Genomic DNA, 22401 nt, shown 5'->3' on the forward strand with positions numbered 1-22401 from the left:
GCTGCCTTCAGCTCAGGGTGTGATCCCAGCCTGGGGATCGAGTCCCACATGGGGCTCTCTGCAGGGATCCTGCTTCTCCCTCTGCCTATGTTTCTCATGAATAAATAAATAAAAGCTTAAAAAAAAAAAAGAATACTTAGAACATACCAAGCACTGTGCTAAACGCTAAAAAACAAAATGGAATTAATACTCTTAATTTTTTAAAAAAATTGTAGGGCAGCCCCAGTGGCGCAGTGGTTTGGCACCGCCTGCAGCCTGGGGTGTGATCCTGGAGACCCGGGATCGAGTACCACATCGGGCTCCCTGCATGGAGCCTGCTTCTCCCTCTGCCTGTGTCTCTGCCCCTCTCTCTCTGTGCCTATGAATAAATAAGTAAAATCTTTAAAAAAAAAATTGTAAAAGATGGCAGCTTATTCATTTTTTACCTCCACTGCTAAGTTTTAAACTCAATGAGATTCTTTCGTAAAATAGGATAAATTAAAAGGATAAAAAAAATAAAAGAAAAAGGATTTAGTTACACATACCCTACGGCCAGAATTTTTTAAATTTAAACAAAAGCATGCTTTGCCCAATTTTCTCAAGAGCATTTTTTTTACATTTTATTTAAATTTAATTTGCCAACATGTAGCATAACTCTCAGTATTAATTGATTTATTCAACAAATATCTATGAGTTATTTACTCTTTAGAAGACAAACTAAGGACAATTGTTTTCCTCCACTTCCTATCAAAATTTCACTAAAATGCATTCATTCATTCAATCTAGAAGAGAGCAGACTGGAGTCTGCTTTCTCTCTTCTAGAGAGAAATTAAGAGATAATATTGGGAATTAAGCCAATGCAGAAAAAACTGCAGTCTAGAACAAACATGAACACATGCACAAGAAGGCTTGCACCCATGGAGAAAACATTCCTGCCAGCAGAGCCTGGAGAAGTACCAAACCTGGAAACAGGAAGAGCAAACAGGAGATGGGTGTAGGATTAAAATTAGTATGGATGGATGGATGGATGAATAAATCAATAAAATCAATACATAAATAAAATTAGGATGATTAAAAAATATATATGGAACAGCCAAGCCAAACCTCTTACCCCATTCCTTTACACAAGTATATCAACAAGTGTTGGTTTCTAACTAAAACCATGTTTGTTTTTCTTAATTTAGCAATCTACCCTGAAAGCATTAGAGCATCTTCATACTCCCTAACAAAGCCTTCCTTATTTGGACATACGCTAGAGCGAGCGGAAGGCACAATTCTTTTCCTGCATTTTATCCATGGACCCTAAAGTGAGGCCCGACAATTGATACCACGCTCAAGTATCATTAATATTTTTTTTAAAGGCCAAGCAAAAGCACAAGAAGAAAGGATGAAAATAAACAACTGACCTGAAGGAAATACAGCCATTTCTGGGAACAGAAGATAAATGTTTAAAATTTTTAAGTGCTATTCTAAACCAAATTCATGAAAGCACTGCATCCATTAAAAAAGAGTACTACCTTCAAGGGTGTCTGGATGGTTCAGTTGGTTAAATGTCAGACTCCTGGTTTCTGCTCAAGTCAGCTCAGCTCATAATCTTCAGGGTTTTGGGATGGAATCCCACTTCAGGCTCTGCACTCAGCAAGGAGCCTGCTTGAGATTTTCTCTCTCTCTCTCCCACTGACTCTACACACACACACACACACACACACACACACACACACACACACACTCTTTCACTCTAAAATTTAAAAATCTTTAAAAAAAAAAAAAAAGCAACTGCAGTATACCTAAAACAAATATAACATTGTGTATTAACCATATTGGAATTAAAAAAAAAAAAAAGAGCAGGTGGAAACTATGGAAATAGAAAAAAAAAATAAATAACCACTGAAAAAAATTCAAAGGACCACTGATAAGGGAATGGACATCTTGGATTGATCCTCCATATTACTTAATTTTTTTTTCTTTTTGTATTTTTTCCTAACTTCGGAAGAATCTCTCTAATGATATTTCAAGTAAAAAGAAAAAAAAAAAAAAAAACACTTCTCAGAAGTGAACAAACAGAACTCCTGGACTACCATGAAGGACACATGAGAAAGGATCTACATCTAGAAACATTCTTATAAAATATCATAAAACCAATGATAAAGAAAAAGAATCTAATAAAGTCTTTCCGATTAAAAAAAGCCTATCACTTCAGAAAAAAAGAGAACTAGACTGGCAGACTTCTCATCAGATACACTAGAGGCTAAGAGGCAAAGGAACGTCTTCAAAGTCTTGAGCAAAACAACATAATTTTGAACTATGAATTACACTCCCAAACAATAAAATGAGAAGGCAACACAATTGCATTTTCAGATATATGAGGCCTGTGAAAATTAAATTATCTGCTTCATATCCTTTCTGGAAATATTTGAAATTAGTTATACTGCAATGATGTGGAGAAAAAAATCTGAGATAAAGGAGGACATGGAATAACACAAAACAGTAGTCTTAACCCAGAAGAGCGACACAAAGAAACCCCAGTATAGAGGTATGCCACAGGCTTGAAAAACAACAAGTATGTATTAGAAGATGTTTGAGAGCTCAATATAGCTTCAAAATGAAATGAATTCATTTTAGCAAATAGAGCAGAATTATTAGGAAGCTAATAGAACACTTTAAGTGGCAGAGGATTAAAATATTTACATTTCCCTCTCTGCAGTTTCAATTACCTCTGGGCGTAAAAGTGAATAGTACTTTTATAATTATAATATTTAAACAGTTTATAGGTTTTCAATATTTAAGAATCAACCTATAAACAAAGCACAGAAGACCAAAAGTCACAGAATGTAGATAGTACAAGCATATAGTAATAAGTTGCAGAAGTAGTGAACAGGATAATAAAAGCTAACACACACTACATACTATATATGAGGCATTATGCTTAAAAAAAAAAAAAGTCCTTACGTGAAATAATTCATTGATAAAAAATGACAGCACTCAGTAGTGGCCAAAAGAATGAGTTCAAGAGCCAAACTACCTGTAGTCTGATATCCAATTCCATTGCTTACTAGTATTATGGCCTTGGGCAATTTGCCATATTTCATTAATATATTCATCTCATTTTATGACTTCTGAAATTGAGAGGAATCTCATATTAGCCAGCATGTCATAAGTTTAAATGGCAGCAGTTATTTTCTTTCTTAGTAGTACAAAAAAATAATAGTGAGCTTTAAAACAGATGGCAAGGGGCCCCTGGGAGGCTCAGTGGGTTAAGTATCTGCCTTTGGCTTAAGTCATGATCTGGGCATTCTGGGACCTCCTGCATCAGGCTTCCAGCTCAGGGAGGGTCTGCTTCTCTCTCTCCTCTCTCTCCCTCTGCCCCTCCCCACCACTTGTTCTCTCTCTCAAATAAATGAAATATTAAAAAAATAATAAAAATAGGGATCCCTGGGTGGCGCAGCGGTTTAGCGCCTGCCTTTGGCCCAGGGCGCGATCCTGGAGACCCGGAATCGAATCCCACGTCGGGCTCCCGGTGCATGGAGCCTGCTTCTCCCTCTGCCTATGTCTCTGCCTCTCTCTCTCTCTCTCTGTGTGTGACTATCATAAATAAATAAAAATTTAAAAAATAATAATAATAATAATAAAAATAAGGTGCATCTGGGTGGCTCAGTTTCTGCTCAGGTCATGGTCCTGGGGGTCCTGGGATAGAGTCCCGCATCAGGCTCCCTGCATGAAGCCTGCTTCTCCCTCTGCCTATGTCTCAGTCCCTCTGTGTCCCTCATGAATAAATAAATAAAACCTTTAAAAGACAAAAAATAAAACAGATGGCAAAAGGGGACTGTTACAGTTTAAGAGAGACTCTAAGACAACAATTGAATGCAAGGCATGAATTCTGGACACTGAAAGGCAAAAAAGGTAAAATAAATTGGAGAAACTGAAATCACTGTTCTTCTTCCAAGACACAATAGTAATATACATCATAGGTTATATAGGAATCTCCTTTTCTTAGTCATTGACTTTTTTTTTAAGATTTTATTTATTTATTTGAGAGCGAGCGAGCGAGGGAGCATATGAAAGAGAGAAAGCACAAGCAGGGGGAAAGGCAGAGAGAGAGCTGAGCTGGGACCCCATCCACACCCTCCCCAACTCGGGGCTCAATCCCAGGACCCTGAGATCATGATCTGAACTGAAGGCAGATGCTTAACCAACTGTACCCCAGTCATTGACTTTTTCCAACATCCAGGCCAGAGGTCTTATACAAGATGTCACATTTTGGACTTGATTATTTTCTTAAGTTTGGCACAAATACAACATAGGGACTGTTTTTACACAGGTGTTGTGGTATACTTGGAGTTTTAAAAATTCATTCTTGTAGAAAACTCAGCAAAGACCTAAAAATATGAAGCATGGGATTAAAAAAAGATCATGCCAGCTTGGTTTGAAATCAAATGTCCACTCTTTTTTTCCCCTATGCCTAAGAAACAGTACAATATACACATTTGCACCTATATATTTGCTGGCATTCGGTCACCTGTGTTTGTGTTATATTTCAACCAAAAATGTTCGAAGGCCAAAAGCTTTTCTTTTCCTTTATTTTTCCCAAAATGTGCATCCCAGTTCTCTTATGTCTTCTTTCTTATTACTGCAGAGTAAATTATATTCAAAGGAGGAACTGGAGGGGAAAAACATCAGTACTGGAAATGAAGAAAAAAGGACAATTATGTTCTTAGGCAGCCTCTGGAGTACTCAGTGCTACACTACCTCAGACTGCACACCAGCTGTTCAGTTCAGCAAATGTCTTTGTTTTTACTGGTTTTGTCCTTTCTATGTCTAAATGAGAAACAATAAAGAGATTTTGGGTAACTTTTAACTCAAAGCCCAACTGTTTGGTTCTCATTTGGGATTCATAAAAATTTCAATTGAAAAAATTTTTTACAGTTTTATTCAGGCATATTTTATAATATGGCATAAACATATTAATTTAATGTATGCATGTGAATTATATTAGAATATGGTATTAACTTGTGTCTCAGCTTCCTCATCAGTAAAATGTGGAAAATAATAGAACCTACTTCTTGGGTTATTATGAGGATTATATCAATTAAATAAGTTTGTATCTAGGGATCCCTGGGTGGCGCAGCGGTTTAGCACCTGCCTTTGGCCCAGGGCGCGATCCTGGGGATCCAGGATTGAATCCCACGTCGGGCTTCCGGTGCATGGAGCCTGCTTCTCCCTCTGCCTGTGTCTCTGCCTCTCTCTCTCTCTCTGTGTGACTATCATAAATAAATAAAAGTTTAAAAAAAAAATAAGTTTGTATCTATTAAGTGCTTAAAATAGTGCCTGGACACATCTGGTACATGAATAGAACACATCAAGAAACTGAATTGTCATTAGTTCTTACATCTTACCATTTGTTACTTCCTCCATTTGAAGGATAAGAAAACTGAGCTCTAAAGAGGTTAAGTAACATTCCCAAAGTCAAACATGTAGTTAGGTGGTAGAGCTGGCATCAGAATCTAATGGCCTAACTCCTAAGCCTCTGCTCCTCACCACCTCACAATTCAGTTGCATAGAGTTTGTATATATTCAGTCATAGCCTTATTGTTGGAAAATCAGATATACAGAGGGTTTTTTTTTTTTTTTTGCCACTACAGACAATGACACGACAAGTATCTCTGTACCTGTATCTTTTTTTTTTTTTTTTTTTTTTGACAGAGAGAGAGAGTGTACAAGCAGGGGAAGCAGCAGAGAGAGCTGCAGAGGGAGAGGGAGAAGCAGGCTCCCCACTGAGCAGGCAGCCCAATGCAGGGCTGGATCCCCAAGGACCCTGGGATTATGTCCTGATCAAAGGCAGATGCTTAACCGAATGGGCCACCCAGGTGTCCCCTGTATCTACATCCTTATGTATCAGAGCAAATCCAAAAAGTAAAATCACTAGGCCAAAGGTTTACACATTTTTAATTCTAAAAGAAATTACTAATTTCAAAACATGTATTAAAGTAGGTCTATCAAACAAACAAACAAAAAAAAGTAGGTCTATCTTTCCCTTTTACGGTATCTGGATTTCCTATCTTACCAAAAAACATCATCTCTACTCCAGTTATACATTCTCCTAATCTCTTCATATACATATATATATTTAACTCATTTACAATTTAGTTTTTGTGTATTTTATGAAGAGGAAATGTAGCTGGTTTTCTTATAAATAGAGAGCAAATTATACTAGCAGCATTTATTAATTAAAATATCCTTTTCCCATCAGAGTGAAATATCACCCTTGTCACATTTTAAACTCTTTATGCCATTCCCAAGCTCCTTTGCTGTACTCAAACCAAATTACTTTTGATCTCAGTAAGTCTTGGGCTCATGTTCTTTTTTCCACTTAAAATAGGTCTTTCCCAGCTCTGTAAATCCAAATCCTACCACCTGTTAAGGTCCAATACAAACGCCAGAACTACTTTATTGGTTTCTACCCTTCCTCTCATCCCTTGCTAGAGGTAATCGCCCCCTCCTTTGAATGTCCAAAATACTTCATCTGTACAGCACTTCTCCAACAACACTTCTCACTTTTAATAGAATTTGTTACATACAAGTCCTATCTCCCTTTCTAGGTGGTAACATTTTGATGGACTTGATCTATATCTACATCATTTTTATAGCACTAAGTACACAGGACAGTGCCTCCAAACCACATTTGTTAGATGAATAACTGCACAACTTTCTTAATCCCTCCCCAGGATCTGTAGTTCTGCAACTAAATGAAAATCGCTGCATCAAGACTAACTCCCTTGGGACGCCTGGGTGGCTCAGTGGTTGAGTGCCTATGTCTCAAGTCGTGATCCGGGGGTCCCAGGATCGAGTCCCACATCAGGCTCCCCGCAGGGAGCCTGCTTCTCCCTCTGACTGTGTCTCTGCCTCTCCTCCGTGTCTCTCATGAATAAATAAATAAAATCTTTTAAAAAAAAATGTTAACAACTGAGGAATTTGGGTTCGATTCTTGCAGCTTTTATGTAAATCTGAAATTCATTCAAAATAAAAAGTAAAACGAATAAAAACACACAATTCTCATCAGTTTACATTCTGTTCTTCCCTCTTTCCGTAAACTGCACTACCAGTTCCTTATAAAAAATACCTAGGCAACATCATGAATTCATCTTTGTAAGAACATGCCACATCTAATCCACCAGCAAATTCAAGATCATCTACTGAAAAATGTATTCCAAATCAGGTCACTTCTCTCCATTCTCCATTACTACCAGCATCCTAACTGGTCTTCCTATTGCCATCCATGCCTTCCTATACTAGTTTCCTACGGCTGCCAAAACAAATTACTACAAACCAAGTAGCTTAAAACAACAGAAATATATTGTCTAACAGTTCTAGGGGTTAAGTCTGAAATCAAGATATCAGCAGGGCAATGATCTCTCTGAAATCACTTAGGGAGGATCCTTACTTACTTCTTCCTATCTTGTGGTGGTTGCTGGCAATCTTCAGTGTTCCTCAGCTTGTAGATGCATACTCCAGACTCTCCCTCCATCTTCACGTAGTATGCTTTCTGTATGTCCTGTGTCCAAATTTCCCTCTTCTTATAAAGACACTATAGTCAGCAGATTAGGACCGACCCTAATTCAATATGACCTCATCTTAACTTGATTACATCTGCACAGACCCCATTTCCAAATAAATTCATAATCACGAGGTTTTAGGGGTTAGGACTTCAACCCATCTTTTAGGGGAACACAATTCATCCCATAACATCCTCTATAATAAATTTTCCACACAAGAGCCATAATGATCTTGACGAATGTGCATCAGGCCCTATAGGTCTGTGTCTGGTTGGCCTCTTTCTACCTTTCAAACATCATCTCCTACCACGTCCCTCTTACAATCTAGCCACACTGGCCTTATTTCTGTCCCTCCGACACACCACACTCATCCCTGCCTCAGGACCTCTGCCTGGAAATTTTGGTGTGGCTTCTTCCTCGTCATTTCAAGTCACCACTCAAGTGTCACTTCCTCACAGAAGTTTATTCTGATCGTCTACCTAAGCAGCACATCTCAGAGGTATTTTCTTTCATACAACTCTAGTTTTTAAGCAGAATTTGCCAGTACCACAAAGTTTCTTATTTGTTATTTATTTAGTAATCCCCTTTACTTGAACATAAGCTCTACTGAGCCAGATTCTCATTATGTAGCCCGAGCCTAAACCGATTCCTTATAAGTATTTTTCATTTTTATTTACTCAAATATGTCTTTTTCTTTTATGACATAAGGATTTCCTACTTTACTCACAAAGAGTAATTATTCCCCTAAGTTTTTCTCATATTTTACTCTTTTTTGCATGTGATTTATTTAAATCAATCCATTTGGAGTTAATCTTTGTATACTTCAGAAACGGGGGTAAAATCAGATGATTCCCATGAAAAAGTCCGCAATAACTCTGATCTACTGGATAAAGCTCAAACACTTCTGCAGAATATACGCAACCTTCCCTGGACTCCCTCTGTTCCTCTCCAGTATCAATCTACTGCTGATGATTCCATCTTATCCTGTCATTTGACTACACCAGAAAGTCCAAATAAAGCATCAAGAAGAATTATGTTTAAATGCACTTCCCTGTTTGCCTGACTCTTATAAATCCTCAAAACCCCAGTTCTAACATCATCTTTCCTGGAAAGCCTTTCCTGTCCAATCTCAGAGTTCCTTACTTCCTTCTTTGTATCTCCACTTTTACATCTATTTTATACATATATATATATAAATTATACACAAATTATATATATAAATTACATGTTATATATTTATATATAAGTTATATATAAATATATATTAACATGTATAAGTTATTTAGACTAGTGCCTAGCACACAATGAATGCTAAATGTTAACTATTTTATTACCACAATAGGTTGCAATTATTAATCTCCCTTGCTAGACCAAAAGGGAAAGAGAACAGAGACCCATTCAATTGCCATTTTACCAAACACAATGGTCTGGCACATATGAAGCTCTCATAAGTACCAAACAAATTAATGAACACCTCAATTCTGGACTAAAGCAATTTTCTTCGAAACTGTGGATTCGGGATCCCTGGGTGGCGCAGCGGTTTAGCGCCCGCCTTTGGCCCAGGGCGCGATCCTGGAGACCCGGGATCGAATCCCATGTCGGGCTCCCGGTGCATGGAGCCTGCTTCTCCCTCTGCCTGTGTCTCTGCCCCCCTCTCTCTCTCTCTCTCTCTCTGTGTGACTATCATAAATAAATAAAAAAATTAAAAGAAAAAAGAAACTGTGGATTCCTCAAAACCACAATGAGATACCACCTTACCCCAGTGAGAATGGGGAAAATTAACAAAGCAGGAAACCACAAATGTTGGAGAGGATGTGGAGAAAGGGGAACCCTCTTGCACTGTTGGTGGGAATGTGAACTGGCGCAGCCACTCTGGAAAACTGTGTGGAGGTTCCTCAAAGAGTTAAAAATAGACCTGCCCTACGACCCAGCAATTGCACTGTTGGGGATTTACCCCAAAGATACAGATGCAGGGAAACGCCGGGACACCTGCACCCCGATGTTTCTAGCAGCAATGGCCACAATAGCCAAACTGTGGAAGGAGCCTCGGTGTCCATCGAAAGATAAGTGGATAAAGAAGATGTGGTCTATGTATACAATGGAATATTATTCAGCCATTAGGAACGACAAATACCAATCATTTGCGTCGAAGTGGAGGGACCTGTAGGGTATTATGCTGAGTGAAATAAGTCAATCGGAAAAGGACAAACATTATATGGTCTCATTCATTCAGGGAATATAAAAAGTAGTAAAAGGGAATAAAGGGAAAGGAGAGAAAATGAGTGGGGAATATCAGAGAGGGAGACAGGACATGAGAGACTCCTAACTCTGGGAAACGAACTAGGGGTAGTGGAAGGGGAGGTGGGCGGGGGGTTGGGGTGACTGGGAGGGGGGCACTTGGCGCGATGAGCACTGGGTGTTATACTATATGTTGGCAAATCGAACTCCAATAAAAAAAAATTTTTAAAGAATCCGTGGATTCCTTGCATTTTTTTAAAAAGAAAAATCATAAGATGAAAAACGAGACTGCCCTTCCTGCTTTTTGGTTTGGTTCAAATTCGAGGAGCTGATGCAGAAGGGCCCTGTGGGTGCTCTTCGGCTACCCCTGCAGAACCCACTACCCTGGAAACGAAAACAAGGGCCTTTTCTGAAGGAGAGGGAGGGAGATTCGACACGCCTCGGTCCTGCCCTGCCCGCAGCCAGCCGTGATTCAGCCTCAGGGGAGTTCCCCACCTCACACCGGCCCGGCCCTGAGCCTGGCGTGAGGGACCCCCCGGCTCCCCCGAGAAGACGACAAGCCAGGAAGCGCAGGGGCCGTGATGTCCACGCCGACCCCGGAGAACCGGCGCGCTGACGCGGGGGCGCCGCGAGGGCCGGGGGTGGCCGCCGCCCGCAGCACGGGAGGCGGAGAGACGCTCCACGCGGGAAAGACGAAGGGGACAGCAGGAGGCGGAGGCGGCTGGCGGGCGCTAAGTCAGGAACGCCGCCCTCCGCCCTGCGCGTCGCCAAGGCCTACGCCCGCCGCGCTCGCTCTCTTCCTCCCGCCCCCGGACTCACCGGCTCTCGGCGCCGACACTCCCGCGCGGTCCCAGGCCGCGGCCTCCTTCGGGGGCAGCTCCCCGAGCCCGCGGCGCTCGACTTCTCCCCGCCCCGCCCCCCGGCGTCCCGGCTTCCGTAGGCGGACGGCGCGGTGGCCCCGGATGTTGATGTGCCGCCTGCCCCGGAAACGGTGGCAAGACGCCCAAGGGGGCGGAGGTGGCGTTGCCCGGCTCTCCGGAAGGAGACGTGGCGGCGGTTGGGCCCGGGCTGCCTGGGTGCTTAGTGGTCCCGCCGCCTCCTCCTCCTCCCCCGCCTCCTCGCCTCTATGGGCAGAGGAGGTTGTGGCGGCGGCTGGAGAGATCGGCAGCGGAGGATGGAGGAAGGAGGAGGCGGCGCGCGTAGTCTGGTCCCCGGCGGGCCGGTGTTCCTGGTCCTGTGCGGCCTCCTAGAGGCGTCCGGCGGCGGCCGAGCGCTGCCCCAGCTCAGCGACGACATCCCCTTCCGAGTCAACTGGCCCGGCACCGAGTTCTCTCTGGTCAGTGCCCTCGCGAACCCTGTAGCCGGCTCTCTGCGTCCTAGCGCTAGGGTTCGGCCCCCTCCCTCCTCCGGAATCGCCTCTGCAGGCGGCTGCCCGCCTTCCCCAGTCCGAAGGCGCGTTTACCTCGCATTCATTCATTCGCACGGCAGGAGTTGCGCGAACGTACTGTGTGGCTGTGCCTTCCATGCTGAGCATTAAGGAGCCAGCGGTCACCTGTCCTCCCCCTCTGAACTCTGTCTCCCTAGACCTTGCTTACCAACACTCCCGCCCCCGTGGGAGCAGCTTTCTTAGAATCACGTCGGGCGCGTGTACTTATCTACTCTTTTAGAAAGTCAGCTGCAGCTCTTCCTCCACCAGCCGACCTCGCCTTCAGGATCACCGCCCTAGCCTCACGGCCGGTTGTACAGCACATAGGAGCTGTTCCTTCTCATGCCTCATTTCTGTCTTGTATACACACACGTACACGGGTTTCTTTCTTTAAGAAAAAAAAGTTTTCTTTACCCTACAGCTTGGTTACACTACGTCACTTCTTTATTTTTAGGATTTTATTTATTTACTCATGAGAGACACGGGGAGGGGGTGGAGCAGAGACACAGGCAGAGAGAGAAGCAGGCTCCATGCAGGGAGCCTAACGTGGGACTCGATCCCAGGTCTCCAGGATCAGGCCCCCGGCCGAAGGCAGGCGCCAAACCGCTGAGCCAAACCGGGGATCCCCTCAGAGTTGTTTCTGAGAGCACTATCTGGCTTTTGAGATGGTAACGACCTTCTGCTCCGAACATCCTTTGCAGTGCTGATGTACTACGACTCTTATTTTTAAAACCCCAGAAAGTGAGGTTCTGTGATCACTTTTCCTAGAGGGGTGAACATTCTTATAACTTGACAGTGAACGGAAGTTTGCGGTCCTTCTGCCTTCGGGGAGTACTCTGCTTGAAAAGTCTTCCCACCACTGCAGGCCCATTAAAAACTGTGCGCTTAAGATGCTCACCCTGTAAGTAGTCAATTCATTTCAAATTGAAGTCTTGGAAAACACAAAACCTTTTTTAAAATTCTTATTCCAGTTATCCGCAGTCGTTCCATTTGGGATGACTATTTCGTTCCGTTACCATATTGTTCTATTAGTACCTCATTGAAACAAGAGTAAGCGATAGCAGGATGTCAAAGCACGATTTACCAGGATAACAAATGTTACCGTTACCACAACAGCTCTCTGTTTACCAAATGTTAGTTTCTGCAAATAGTTCACATTTGTTTGATTCTCCACCCCTCTTGTTTTCTGTTCTCCTATTCTGGTAGTTCAGTGGTTCTCAAATTTATCTAAGTAGATATTTCTCTGAGAAGCCAGGTTTATCTTTGTATTAATCCCATGAAATATTATTGTATTAAAATACTTATATATAAAAAATCAATCAATAAATAAAATACTTATATAAAAGTTTGTTGTAAGTGAGATATAACTTTAGCAGTCTTCAAGTGAGAATAATTTAGTCCAACTTCTGTTTTTTTGTTTCAAAAACCCACGCAGGGGATTCCTGGGTGGCTCAGTCCTGGGGCTGGGGTCATGATCCTAGGGTGCTGTGATCTAGCCCCAGTCCGGCTCCGTGTTCAGCAGGGACCTGCTTCTCCCTCTCCTGCCTATGGCTCCGCCGGCTTGTGCTCTCTGTCAAATAAATAAATAAAATCCTTTTTTAAAAAATCAAAAGAGCACACAAAATAAACATGGCAGGTGTTACAGAATGTGGTCATTAAAGTATTATTCTTGCACCTGTTAGGGTTTTGGGTTTTTTTGTTTGTTTTGACAGAGGGGCAGAGAGAGCACAAGAAGAGGGAGGGGCAGACGGAGAGGGAGAGAGACATGCAGGAGACTCCGCTGAGCAGGAGCCTAACTCAGGGCTTGATCCCAAGACCCCAGGATCTCAACCTGAGCCAAACTCAGACACAACCAACTGAACCACCCAGATGCCCATTTTAGGGTTTTTTTTTTTTTTTAATCACATGCTGAAAAAAAAATAAAAATAAATAAAAAAATAATCACGTGCTGATAATGCAGCCCTGAAACCTTTCTGAGGTATCAGTAAAGGACTAAAACTGGCCTTTTTTGGAGGTTACTACCAAATTGCTATTCAGTTGTCTTTCTGGCACTGATGTTTGTCTGTGAGTTGGCAAAAGGTCTGTGGCCCTCATGCAAAAATAAACTCTCGGAGTCATTAGCACTGGCCTTTGGGCTTTGTTTTAGTACTTTTATAATCTTAAGGCTTCCCTTCCCTGCTTTATGTAATTGAAACTACAGCCCTCTTCACCTGGCACTGTCATTTTCTTTTATGAGGCAGTTGGTTGGACATATATAACTAAGCAGCTGTATGAACTAGGCTAAAGGCCTTTATCTCTCTACTATCTAAAATTGAAAGAAACTAGATTGGAAGGTGTGTATATCTTTTTTTTTTAGCATTGAAATTCTTCTGTGCTTTAAATCATCTCCCCATTCAAATATATCAAAACAATACATAATCTTTATACTCTTGCTTTCAAATTCACTTTAAAAAATGATGAAGCACCAAAACTGTATATTTTTTAATGTTTATGTTAATTAATGACTGTGATATTCTTTGTTTACTGGCTTTTAGCATTCAGTTTTTTGTGTTTGTATATATTTTTCTTAGGAAATACTATCTCTGTATCATTAAACTATTCAACTATTCATTACTTCACAGAGGTCACAGATTTCACCAAAGTAAAACCATAGAATAAGTCCAGTTTTCTCTTTACTTCTCTTTGAAATGTATTCCCACTTAAAAACTTCCCACAGGGGCGCCTGGGTAGCTCAGTCAATTAAGCCTCCAACTTTTGTTCTCAGCTCAGGTCTTGATCTCAGGGTCATGAGTTCAGGCCCTGCATCAGGCTCCACATTAGGTGTGGAGCCTACATAAAAAAAAAAAAAAAAAAAAAAACTTACCCCAAACACTGCTTGGGAAGAATGGTAACCTACTCCATAGTTCCAAGCATGTTTATATATGTTAGCAAGTTGCGCCACTGAGTTTTTTACAACTTCTCTCAGGATAATTTTGTCTCTCATCCTCTATCTAAATTCTTCCAGACTCTTGTCAAACATTAAAAATTTCTCCCCTGCCAACATATTTTTAAGGTTCCTTAACTTTAAAGTATCATACCCCCTTGGAATAGTTTTATTCTATTAAAATCTAAAATTTATCAAATCACTAATAGGACCTCTTACACTGAAAATACATTAAGGTATTATATGGAACAACTTTTTTATAGTCTCTGCAATTCTGTGCATTCAGAATTTATTATATTTCATTTTCTTAAAGAACTGCCTTACTAAATCAAAGGAAGCATTTTTAGCAGCAGATCAAAATCTTTTAACTTAGAAAATCAGAAAAATTTAACTTTTTCCCAGTAATTTTTGTTATGAAAAGGAGAGTAAAGTTTGTTAAGAGTTTTTATTTTGTGATCCCAGTAAGTGACTATTTCAGCAATTCTCAGATGAAAGAATTGCTACTTGGTCTGTTATATTGAAGAGGAGAGCAACCCTTCCAAAACTAATGAAACACAATTCTTTGCGTCTTCAAACAAGTGATGGCTTTTATTTTTTGTTACCCCTTACTTAAACCTTAGAAACAATAGACAGTGTAGCTGGGGCACGGGGGTACAAAAGCACCTGCGTCTGGGTATTCCAAACAGATGAGGTTCAGCCACCCACTGCTGACCAAATCCAAATTCAAAGAAATAAGTAGGGGTGAAACCAGGAAGGATTTAATTTCAGTGAGACCAACACCTGGAAGACAGCAGATTGGCAGCTCAAAGACTGTCTCCAAAGTGCTGAAAATACTTCCAGGTTTTTATATGAAAAATAGGGGCAAAGGTGGGGGGGGGGTATGTGCACATAGGCATTCAGCGTCAAATCAGTCCTGGTCTTGGAGTCAGTCATGGGCAGGGTCTTGCTGGCTCAGGCAGTCCTTTTTGCTAAAGGGGGTAGTTTGGGTTCCCATCAGGGGATGGTTTGCCCCCTGGATCTTCTGTCTGAGCCAAGAGACAAGCTGGAAAGAAGAACCCAAACAGAAAGTTTGAGGTCAAGATGGAGGTAGCTGAAGTCTTTTTTCCAAGAGGAATGAATTTATCATATAAACATAAAGCCCCAAGAGTGGTTTTCATTACAAAGAAAGGATTGTCTTCCTTTCTTTGCTCTGGTTCCACACAAGCAGGACTTTTTCCATTGTTAGCATTGTCGTGAACGTTTTAGTAAATAAATCAATGTTGCTGTGGAATACAACTCCGAACATTAGAGTTGCAGGCGCTTCACAAATAGAGGTAGATACACTTAAGTCATATGCTACTGGTTGCCTTCACTACAGTACAGGAATGGTCTGGCAAGATTTCAGGCCAGCCATTCATTGCTAAGTAAATGTGAGTCATGCTTTGAAACAACTCATGTTACACATTTTGCATATGTCTGAAAAACATCAAAAGGCATCATAAATGTTATATCTTATAGCAATTTTGTTGGCGCAACTGAGTAAATGTTTCTAAGGATCCCTTTATCATAAATTTGGTTCTGCAATTCTCACTTTCAAATCTTTGGTTCCCCTCTTCACTATAATGATTTTTTAAAAGGATCCTTCATCATAATCCAGGAGCCTATATAGTAATCTAAAAGAGTGTTAACAACTGATTCAAATATGTTAAAACAGTTAAGAGCACACAGAATATGGGACCAAACTGCTTGAGTGCATCTCTGGATTGTGCTGTTCACCAGCTATCTTATCTTGTACAAATTATTTAAGTTCTGGGCTTCAGTTTCCTTTTCTGTAAGATGGGTAGAAGGCTTGTTTGAAGATCAATGAGTTAAAAAATGTTAAGGACTTAAAACTGCCATACAGCTAATACAGCTAATATTTACTGCTATTATTTGTTTTGTTTTATTGTCTTGGAAGAACATTGCCCTAATTTGCATTGGTATGTAAGACAACGTTGGACCAAATAGTACTTGTTTTATTATGATTAGGTCCTTGTTAAATTAAGAAAAGCACAAAGTTACTTAATAAGAGCAATTCTTTCCTCATCAGGGATAGCCAAATAGCATAGTGGTTTCACAAATACTGTAAGATGAGAAGAGTTAAAAGAGTTGAATTGAAAACCTCTGTCTTAGCAGTTAGTGACACATCATTCACAAAGCAAAGATTTCTTTTTAGTTAAATAATGTGAATTATATTAATTGAAACATTTATTTGAATTACATTGGTTCATATTTGGCTTGTTAGCATTTGTTTGGTTTTATAGTGTAGAAAGCTTTAAGGATAGTTTACTATACCTTTGGGCTGGCCCACCACCCATTTTTGTAAGTAAAGTTTTTTCAGGACACAGCCATACCTATTCATTTTGCTATTGCCTATGCAGTATCTTACTACAATGGCATAGTTGAGTAGTTGCAACAGAGACCACATGGCCCATGAAGCCTTAAATATTTGCTACTTGGCCCTTTACAGAGTTTGCTGACTTAGGATGTACACACACACACACACAAAAAAAAAAAAAAAAAAAAAATTAAGTCAGCACAGAGGAGCCTTAGGGATTTTTCTTTTTAAAGTGATTTTATGGAGGATCCCTGGGTGGCTCAGCGGTTGAGTGCCTGCCTTCGGCCCAGGGCGTGATCCTGGAGACCCAGGATCCAGTCCCACGTCAGGCTCCCTGCATGGAGCCTGCTTCTCCCTCTGCCTGTGTCTCTGCCTCTCTCTCTCTCTCTCTCTCTCTCTCTCTCTGAGTGTCTGTCATGAATAAATAAATAAAATCTTTAAAAAAAATAAAGTGATTTTATCCGTGGAGTCTAGGTGACTCAGTCTCTTAATCATCTGCCTTCAGCTCGGGTCTTGATCCCCAGGATCAAGCCCCACAAAAGGCTCCCTGCTCAGCCGGGAGCCTGCTTCTCCTTCTTCCTCTGCATTCCCCCTGCTTGTGCTCTCTGGCTTTCTCTATCACTCTGTCAAAAAAATAAGTAAATAAAATAGAATAAAAAATAATTTATCCAAATATAAAACATTGTACTATTATTATGTTCAAATGTCCCATCCAATAGAATTGAGAATACATTTGTTAAAGTGCTATAGATTCTCATATATAGATTCTCATATATAGGTGGTAATTGTTAATAAGAGTAATAAGTATTCAGTAATGGTGTGTCTTTTAATGCTCATTGCCTCTTAATACTATTTTTTGAAGATGTATTTATTTGAGGGGGACAGGGTGGGCAGAAGGAGAGGAAGAGAAACCCAAGCCGACTCTGTGCTGAGCACAGAGTCCTATGCAGGGCTCAATCTCACCACCCTGAGCCCAAAACAAGAGTCAGACACTTAACTCACTGTGCCACCCAGACCCCCCACCTCTTAATGCTTTTTAATCCCAATTTTAACTTCAGTCTATTGCATTACTACTTTTTTCTCTATACTCCAAATTTCATTTGTGTCCTTTTTTTTTTTTTTTCTGTTATAACACCAAGGTAGTTTGTCGTCCTAATTTTGACCTTAAATAATTTGTAGAATCTTTTCCCCTGCCTTTGGAAATACATTTAAAAATCTTCTGTTGACATGATGAATTACTTTCACCTAAGACTGTACTTTATTCAGTGTAATACAATTTAACCAGAAAAAATAATGTATATTTTTTGTTCTATTTCTAGCCTACAACTGGAGTTTTGTATAAAGAAGATAATTATGTCATCATGACAACTACACATAAAGAAAAATATAAATGCATTCTGCCTCTTGTGACAAGTGGAGATGAGGTAACTTTTTATAATAAATACATTGGTAATCCCTTTCACCAAATATATTTATTTAAAACATTGCAAACACATACTTTAAAATAAAACTGAATGACAGGTTTCTCAATAATCCTGTTTATCATAAAAAGTAGTAATCACATTTATTATTCTTAAATTCTTTGATTTTACAGTTCAACTTGGAAAAATTAGCAACCAATTATTAATATTTTGAATGAAAATCTAATTCCACACTTGCTTTCTTTTATAGAAATGAGGGGTTTGAAACAGGATATAATTTTTAAATGTATATATGACACTTTTTATAAAGAATTTCTGATAATCTATAGGTACCTATACGTTTTCTCTACTTAGCTCATGCCCGTTTCTTTCCTCCTGAAATGCCCTAACTGCCTCTTATCCATCCTTCAAGGCAATGACTTCTTTCAAGATGAAACAGGAGAGTCAGCATGGTAAAATGAAAAGGACACCAGCCTAGGAGCCAGGAGGCTGAGGTATAGGCTATAGTTAGCTGTGGAACCTTGAACAAATTTGAAACTCAGTTCTTCCACTCAATAAATTTATTGAGTTCATTACATAGTATTTTCACAGTCTGTAAAATGGAAATATTACAAACTCAGTGAATGCTTTCTTAGGTTTTGTTCAGATTTAAAATCTGTGAGACAGCTCTCTGTTTCATTTTGTTTTAAACCTTCTTAAGACACAAATACACATGTGTGCAATCATACACATAAGCATATGGCATTCAAGTGTGAAATGTAAAAATATATAGGAAACTGGGATGTACCTTAAAACTTTTCCATACATTCTACAAGATTCAACTATTTTGAAGCTTTCATAGTTAGAATTTGTTCAGATGCGAGTATTTAAAACTTCTGGAATAGGTTTATAAGAATTGTTCAGGACACTGATATTCAAAAGCCTTTTTTTAAGAGAAGAAAGCATGGAAGATTATTCTATGGCTCCATATTTTATACTTCAATTCTTTTGAAAGAAGTGGCAAACCACAGGATCTTATTAAAAGTTTTGACCTTTTTTCCCCTTTTATTTCCAAGCATCTGTGATTTGAACAATGAGTTAATACCCCGACAGCAGAGTTGGGTGAAGTTCTAGAATAACTGTAAGTATTAAATCCTAGTTCTTTCATAGGAAGAAGAAAAGGATTATAAAGGCCCTAATCCAAGAGAGCTATTGGAGCCACTGTTTAAACAAAGCAGTTGTTCCTACAGAGTACGTATTTTATGTTCACTTATTAAGTAGAAAATAGGGGAATCCCTGGGTGGCTCAGCGGTTTGGCGCCTGCCTTTGGCCCAGGGCGTGATCCTGGAGTACCGGGATCGAGTCCCACGTTAGGCTCCCTGCATGGAGCCTGCTTCTCCCTCTGCCTGTGTCTCTGCCTCTCTCTCCCTCTCTCTCTCTCTCTATGTCTATCATGAATAAATAAATAAAACCTTTAAAAAAAATAAGTAGAAAATAAATTTCCAATTGCCATTAGACCCTTGAAAATAATTCTGCATTTCTTTTTACTTTATTATGTTGTATCAAATTTTAAGTTAGTTGTAAATCAGAGCTATTGCTTAATAGTATTTTGTCGATTTAAATTCCTGCATAGTAGATGCAGCAAACACCCAAAACCAGTTTCAAATAATATCACATTCCAAACTGCTCTGAATGTTTTTCAGATCAACAGAATTTTTCCTTATATATAATTTTAATGAAAAATGTGAAGTGTTATCTTTCAGGCTATGTATAAAATGGTTCCTAAGCCAGGTGGTTATTATTGATCCCAAGTGTATTCCAGACCTGATTTCTTCACAGAATTGTCACATACAGCTAATTGGTGAAAATAGTGACTTGACTTCAGAATTTCTGTATTTTTCTGAGGCATAATAATGTTTCACTTAATGAAAGCTTACTCTAAATCTTGAGGGAAATCTACACACAACTACATAAAGTATCAAAAAGTAATTCGGGTGAGTTCTATGGCTTTTATATGTTTAAATATGTCCATTTTTTTTAGATTGAGTCTTACTGGACTTATGAAGTATGTCACGGAAAACACATTCGACAATACCATGAAGAGAAAGAAAGTGGCCAGGTATGTTTTTCTTTCAAATATGAAGTATGGAACATTATAAAATGAGAACTTTAATAATGAGATTGATGGTTTTAAAATTGTATTCTTGATATTTGCAAAACACTTATTATATTTTTATTTTATTCCACTATAGAAAGTAAATATTCACGAATACTACCTTGGGAATATGTTGGCTAAGAACCTTCTATCTGAAAAAGGTTTGTTTCAGAGTGATTTGATAGTAATGCTGCAGTTTGGTTGAAAGTATATGTTCAAATTGGAATTTAAAAGATCTCGGAGTTTTATGAATTTTAAAATGCTAAAATAAATTTCTGAATAATCCCTTAGAAAAAATTTTTGAAGAGATCTTTTCATTATTTTCTTCCTCAACAAGCATTATGCTTTTTCTCTACGTATTAATAAATTTTTAAAAATCTGGTAAGATAACACATGTTAATGTTATATTTATATAGTGTTAATGTTAGTCTTTTGCTTGGTTTAAGCATAGTTGTTATATGTGGAAATAGAAATGTAGACGTGTCCCTAAAATTATGAAATACTTTTGCTAATCTGTGTTGTTCAAAGTCCATTAATTTAAGATTAAACTTTTCACTCATGCAAAAATACTTAAAAAGAAAATTGTAGCAGCCAGTTTTATGCCTCAAGTAGAAGTAAATATATGAAGATTAAATTTGACTATCCTTTCAAACAAAACCATTTCATGGCAACTAGCGAAAGTAATAAGATAAAAATTATATGTATGTTTTGGGTCTTCTTTAGAAATTTAAAATTACAGAGTTGATTGAAAACTTAATCGTTTGTATTTTACATATGAGTCACTGGTCATTCTTTACACCTGCCTTACATAGGTAATATCTTATATTATTCCACAGATCAAGAGGCAGATGAAAAGGAAAAATCAAAAGAGGCAAGTGATAATATCAGTGTTGATTTTTTTTCATTTTTAGCATCTATTATTAGGCATGAATTTATACAGCTTAAACGACAGAATTTAGTCATGTGTTCTTAACCTATCTATCAAATACCTTAAAGGACTGGGTCAAAGAAAATCTGCAGTATGTTAGATTTTTTTTTGAGAAAAGTTATACTGCAATACATTTATTTACTTTTAGGATCATAGAAAAATAAAGGAACTTACAAAGATGAGTTTGGGAAATTTTTTGTAATGGCAGTATATCACTTCCGGGCTCAGCAGTGGTTCTCTCTGTTTAACATTGGAAACAGTTATAAATAAGAGCTTTTGCTTTTTTTTCCCTGGTTTGTTCCCTATCTCCCATGGGTAAAACAGATAAACTACATTTGTAAATAACAAGCTACCAGACTGCATGCGTCTTCAAAGCAGGGACTGTCTTTTATCTCTTTATCCCGCAGTGCAAAACAGAGTGCCAAATATAGGCACTTCCTATGTGCATACTGAATGTTGAATGCATAACTGATGACTGAAAAATAGGATTGTTTAAAAAGGATGATTCCTTAGGGTACCTAATCACAATTTTTAAATGCCCCTGTAGTTCAAGGAGTGCTTTCGGAATCCTAAGAACTCCCATAGAGTTAAATAACCTATTGATAGAGGAGATTTCTGTAAATGGTTTCATATCATAATGATACTTTTATTAAAAGACAAGTGAAACAGCAAAAGGCCTTAAAAGGGATGCCTATAACTTAAAAGGGTGGCTTGGGGGTGAATTGATAAGCTAAGCATAGACACACATAGCATTACTATTTTAAAAGATTTTAATTTTACAGACTACCTTTGAGATAAAATATTTATTTACTGTGGCTCTGGAGGATAGCAAGATGGAAATCAAAGTGTGAAATGATAAAGGAAGAGGAAGAAAAGGGTAAGGGAAGAAAACTAACATTTACTGAGCCCCAATTTATAAGCCAGATACTGTGCCAGGCATATAATGAAAGGTAATGCTTAATTTTCCTGAAAATCTCTGAGTATATATTATTATTCTCCTTTTACAAATAACAAAAACTGAAATTTGGTCAAAGTCAGAAAGCCAGTAAATTCAAAGCTTGGCTTTGAACCCAGGATTTTCTAATTCTAGGTACTAGCATGAAAATGACATATAAGAAACCTCAAAATACTTTTCCCTGGAAACATTTGTTTTTTGCCTGTTTTAGACATGGCACTGACAGGGTACCAAAGTGATATAAGATGAGCTCTCTGCCTCCAAAGAGCTTGTTTGGAGATCAAATTAACAGTATTTTTTTAGAGCCCTTATATTAGATTTTTCTTTGGTTTATGTAGATAAGCTATGGGAGCTAGCTCCTCTATAATCCCTATATTCTGAGGTGATCTATTTCATTTAACCATTCCATGAAAATTTCCCCATTTGTCCTTTGCTGGCCTTGAATAGATTCATATGGGAGTTTATGTTGAAAAGCATGGCTCTTCATATTA

The 22401-nt window shown here is 39.0% G+C and overlaps 2 protein-coding genes across 8 annotated transcripts in view; one reads left to right on the forward strand and one right to left on the reverse strand.

Moving 5' to 3' along the window:
* The window catches only part of ASB3 (ankyrin repeat and SOCS box containing 3), a 104286-nt gene extending 93548 nt beyond the window's left edge, over positions 1 to 10738 (reverse strand). For 3 of the 4 annotated variants that reach the window (XM_077915380.1, XM_077915381.1, XM_077915379.1), the window contains exon 1: positions 10587 to 10715. The gene's annotated coding sequence lies outside the window, so the exon portion shown is untranslated. Of the gene's footprint in view, positions 1 to 10586 lie in introns of all 4 variants that reach the window. The other variant, XM_077915382.1, reaches the window with a different exon arrangement.
* Positions 10739 to 10756: 18 nt separating this feature from the next.
* ERLEC1 (endoplasmic reticulum lectin 1) overlaps positions 10757 to 22401 on the forward strand; it is a 30082-nt gene continuing 18437 nt past the window's right edge. Inside the window, exons 1-6 of one of the 4 annotated variants that reach the window (XM_077915385.1) lie at positions 10757 to 11103; positions 17792 to 17896; positions 19043 to 19123; positions 19914 to 19991; positions 20125 to 20188; positions 20840 to 20898. In XM_077915385.1, the coding sequence (XP_077771511.1) occupies positions 10894 to 11103; positions 17792 to 17896; positions 19043 to 19123; positions 19914 to 19991; positions 20125 to 20188; positions 20840 to 20898 (597 nt within the window). In that variant the 5' untranslated portion in view covers positions 10757 to 10893. The remainder of the gene's footprint in view (positions 11104 to 17791; positions 17897 to 19042; positions 19124 to 19913; positions 19992 to 20124; positions 20189 to 20839; positions 20899 to 22401) is intronic. The other 3 variants (XM_077915386.1, XM_077915383.1, XM_077915384.1) reach the window with 3 other exon arrangements.

Source organism: Canis aureus, chromosome 11, assembly GCF_053574225.1.
Source record: "Canis aureus isolate CA01 chromosome 11, VMU_Caureus_v.1.0, whole genome shotgun sequence".
NCBI lineage: Eukaryota > Metazoa > Chordata > Mammalia > Carnivora > Canidae > Canis > Canis aureus.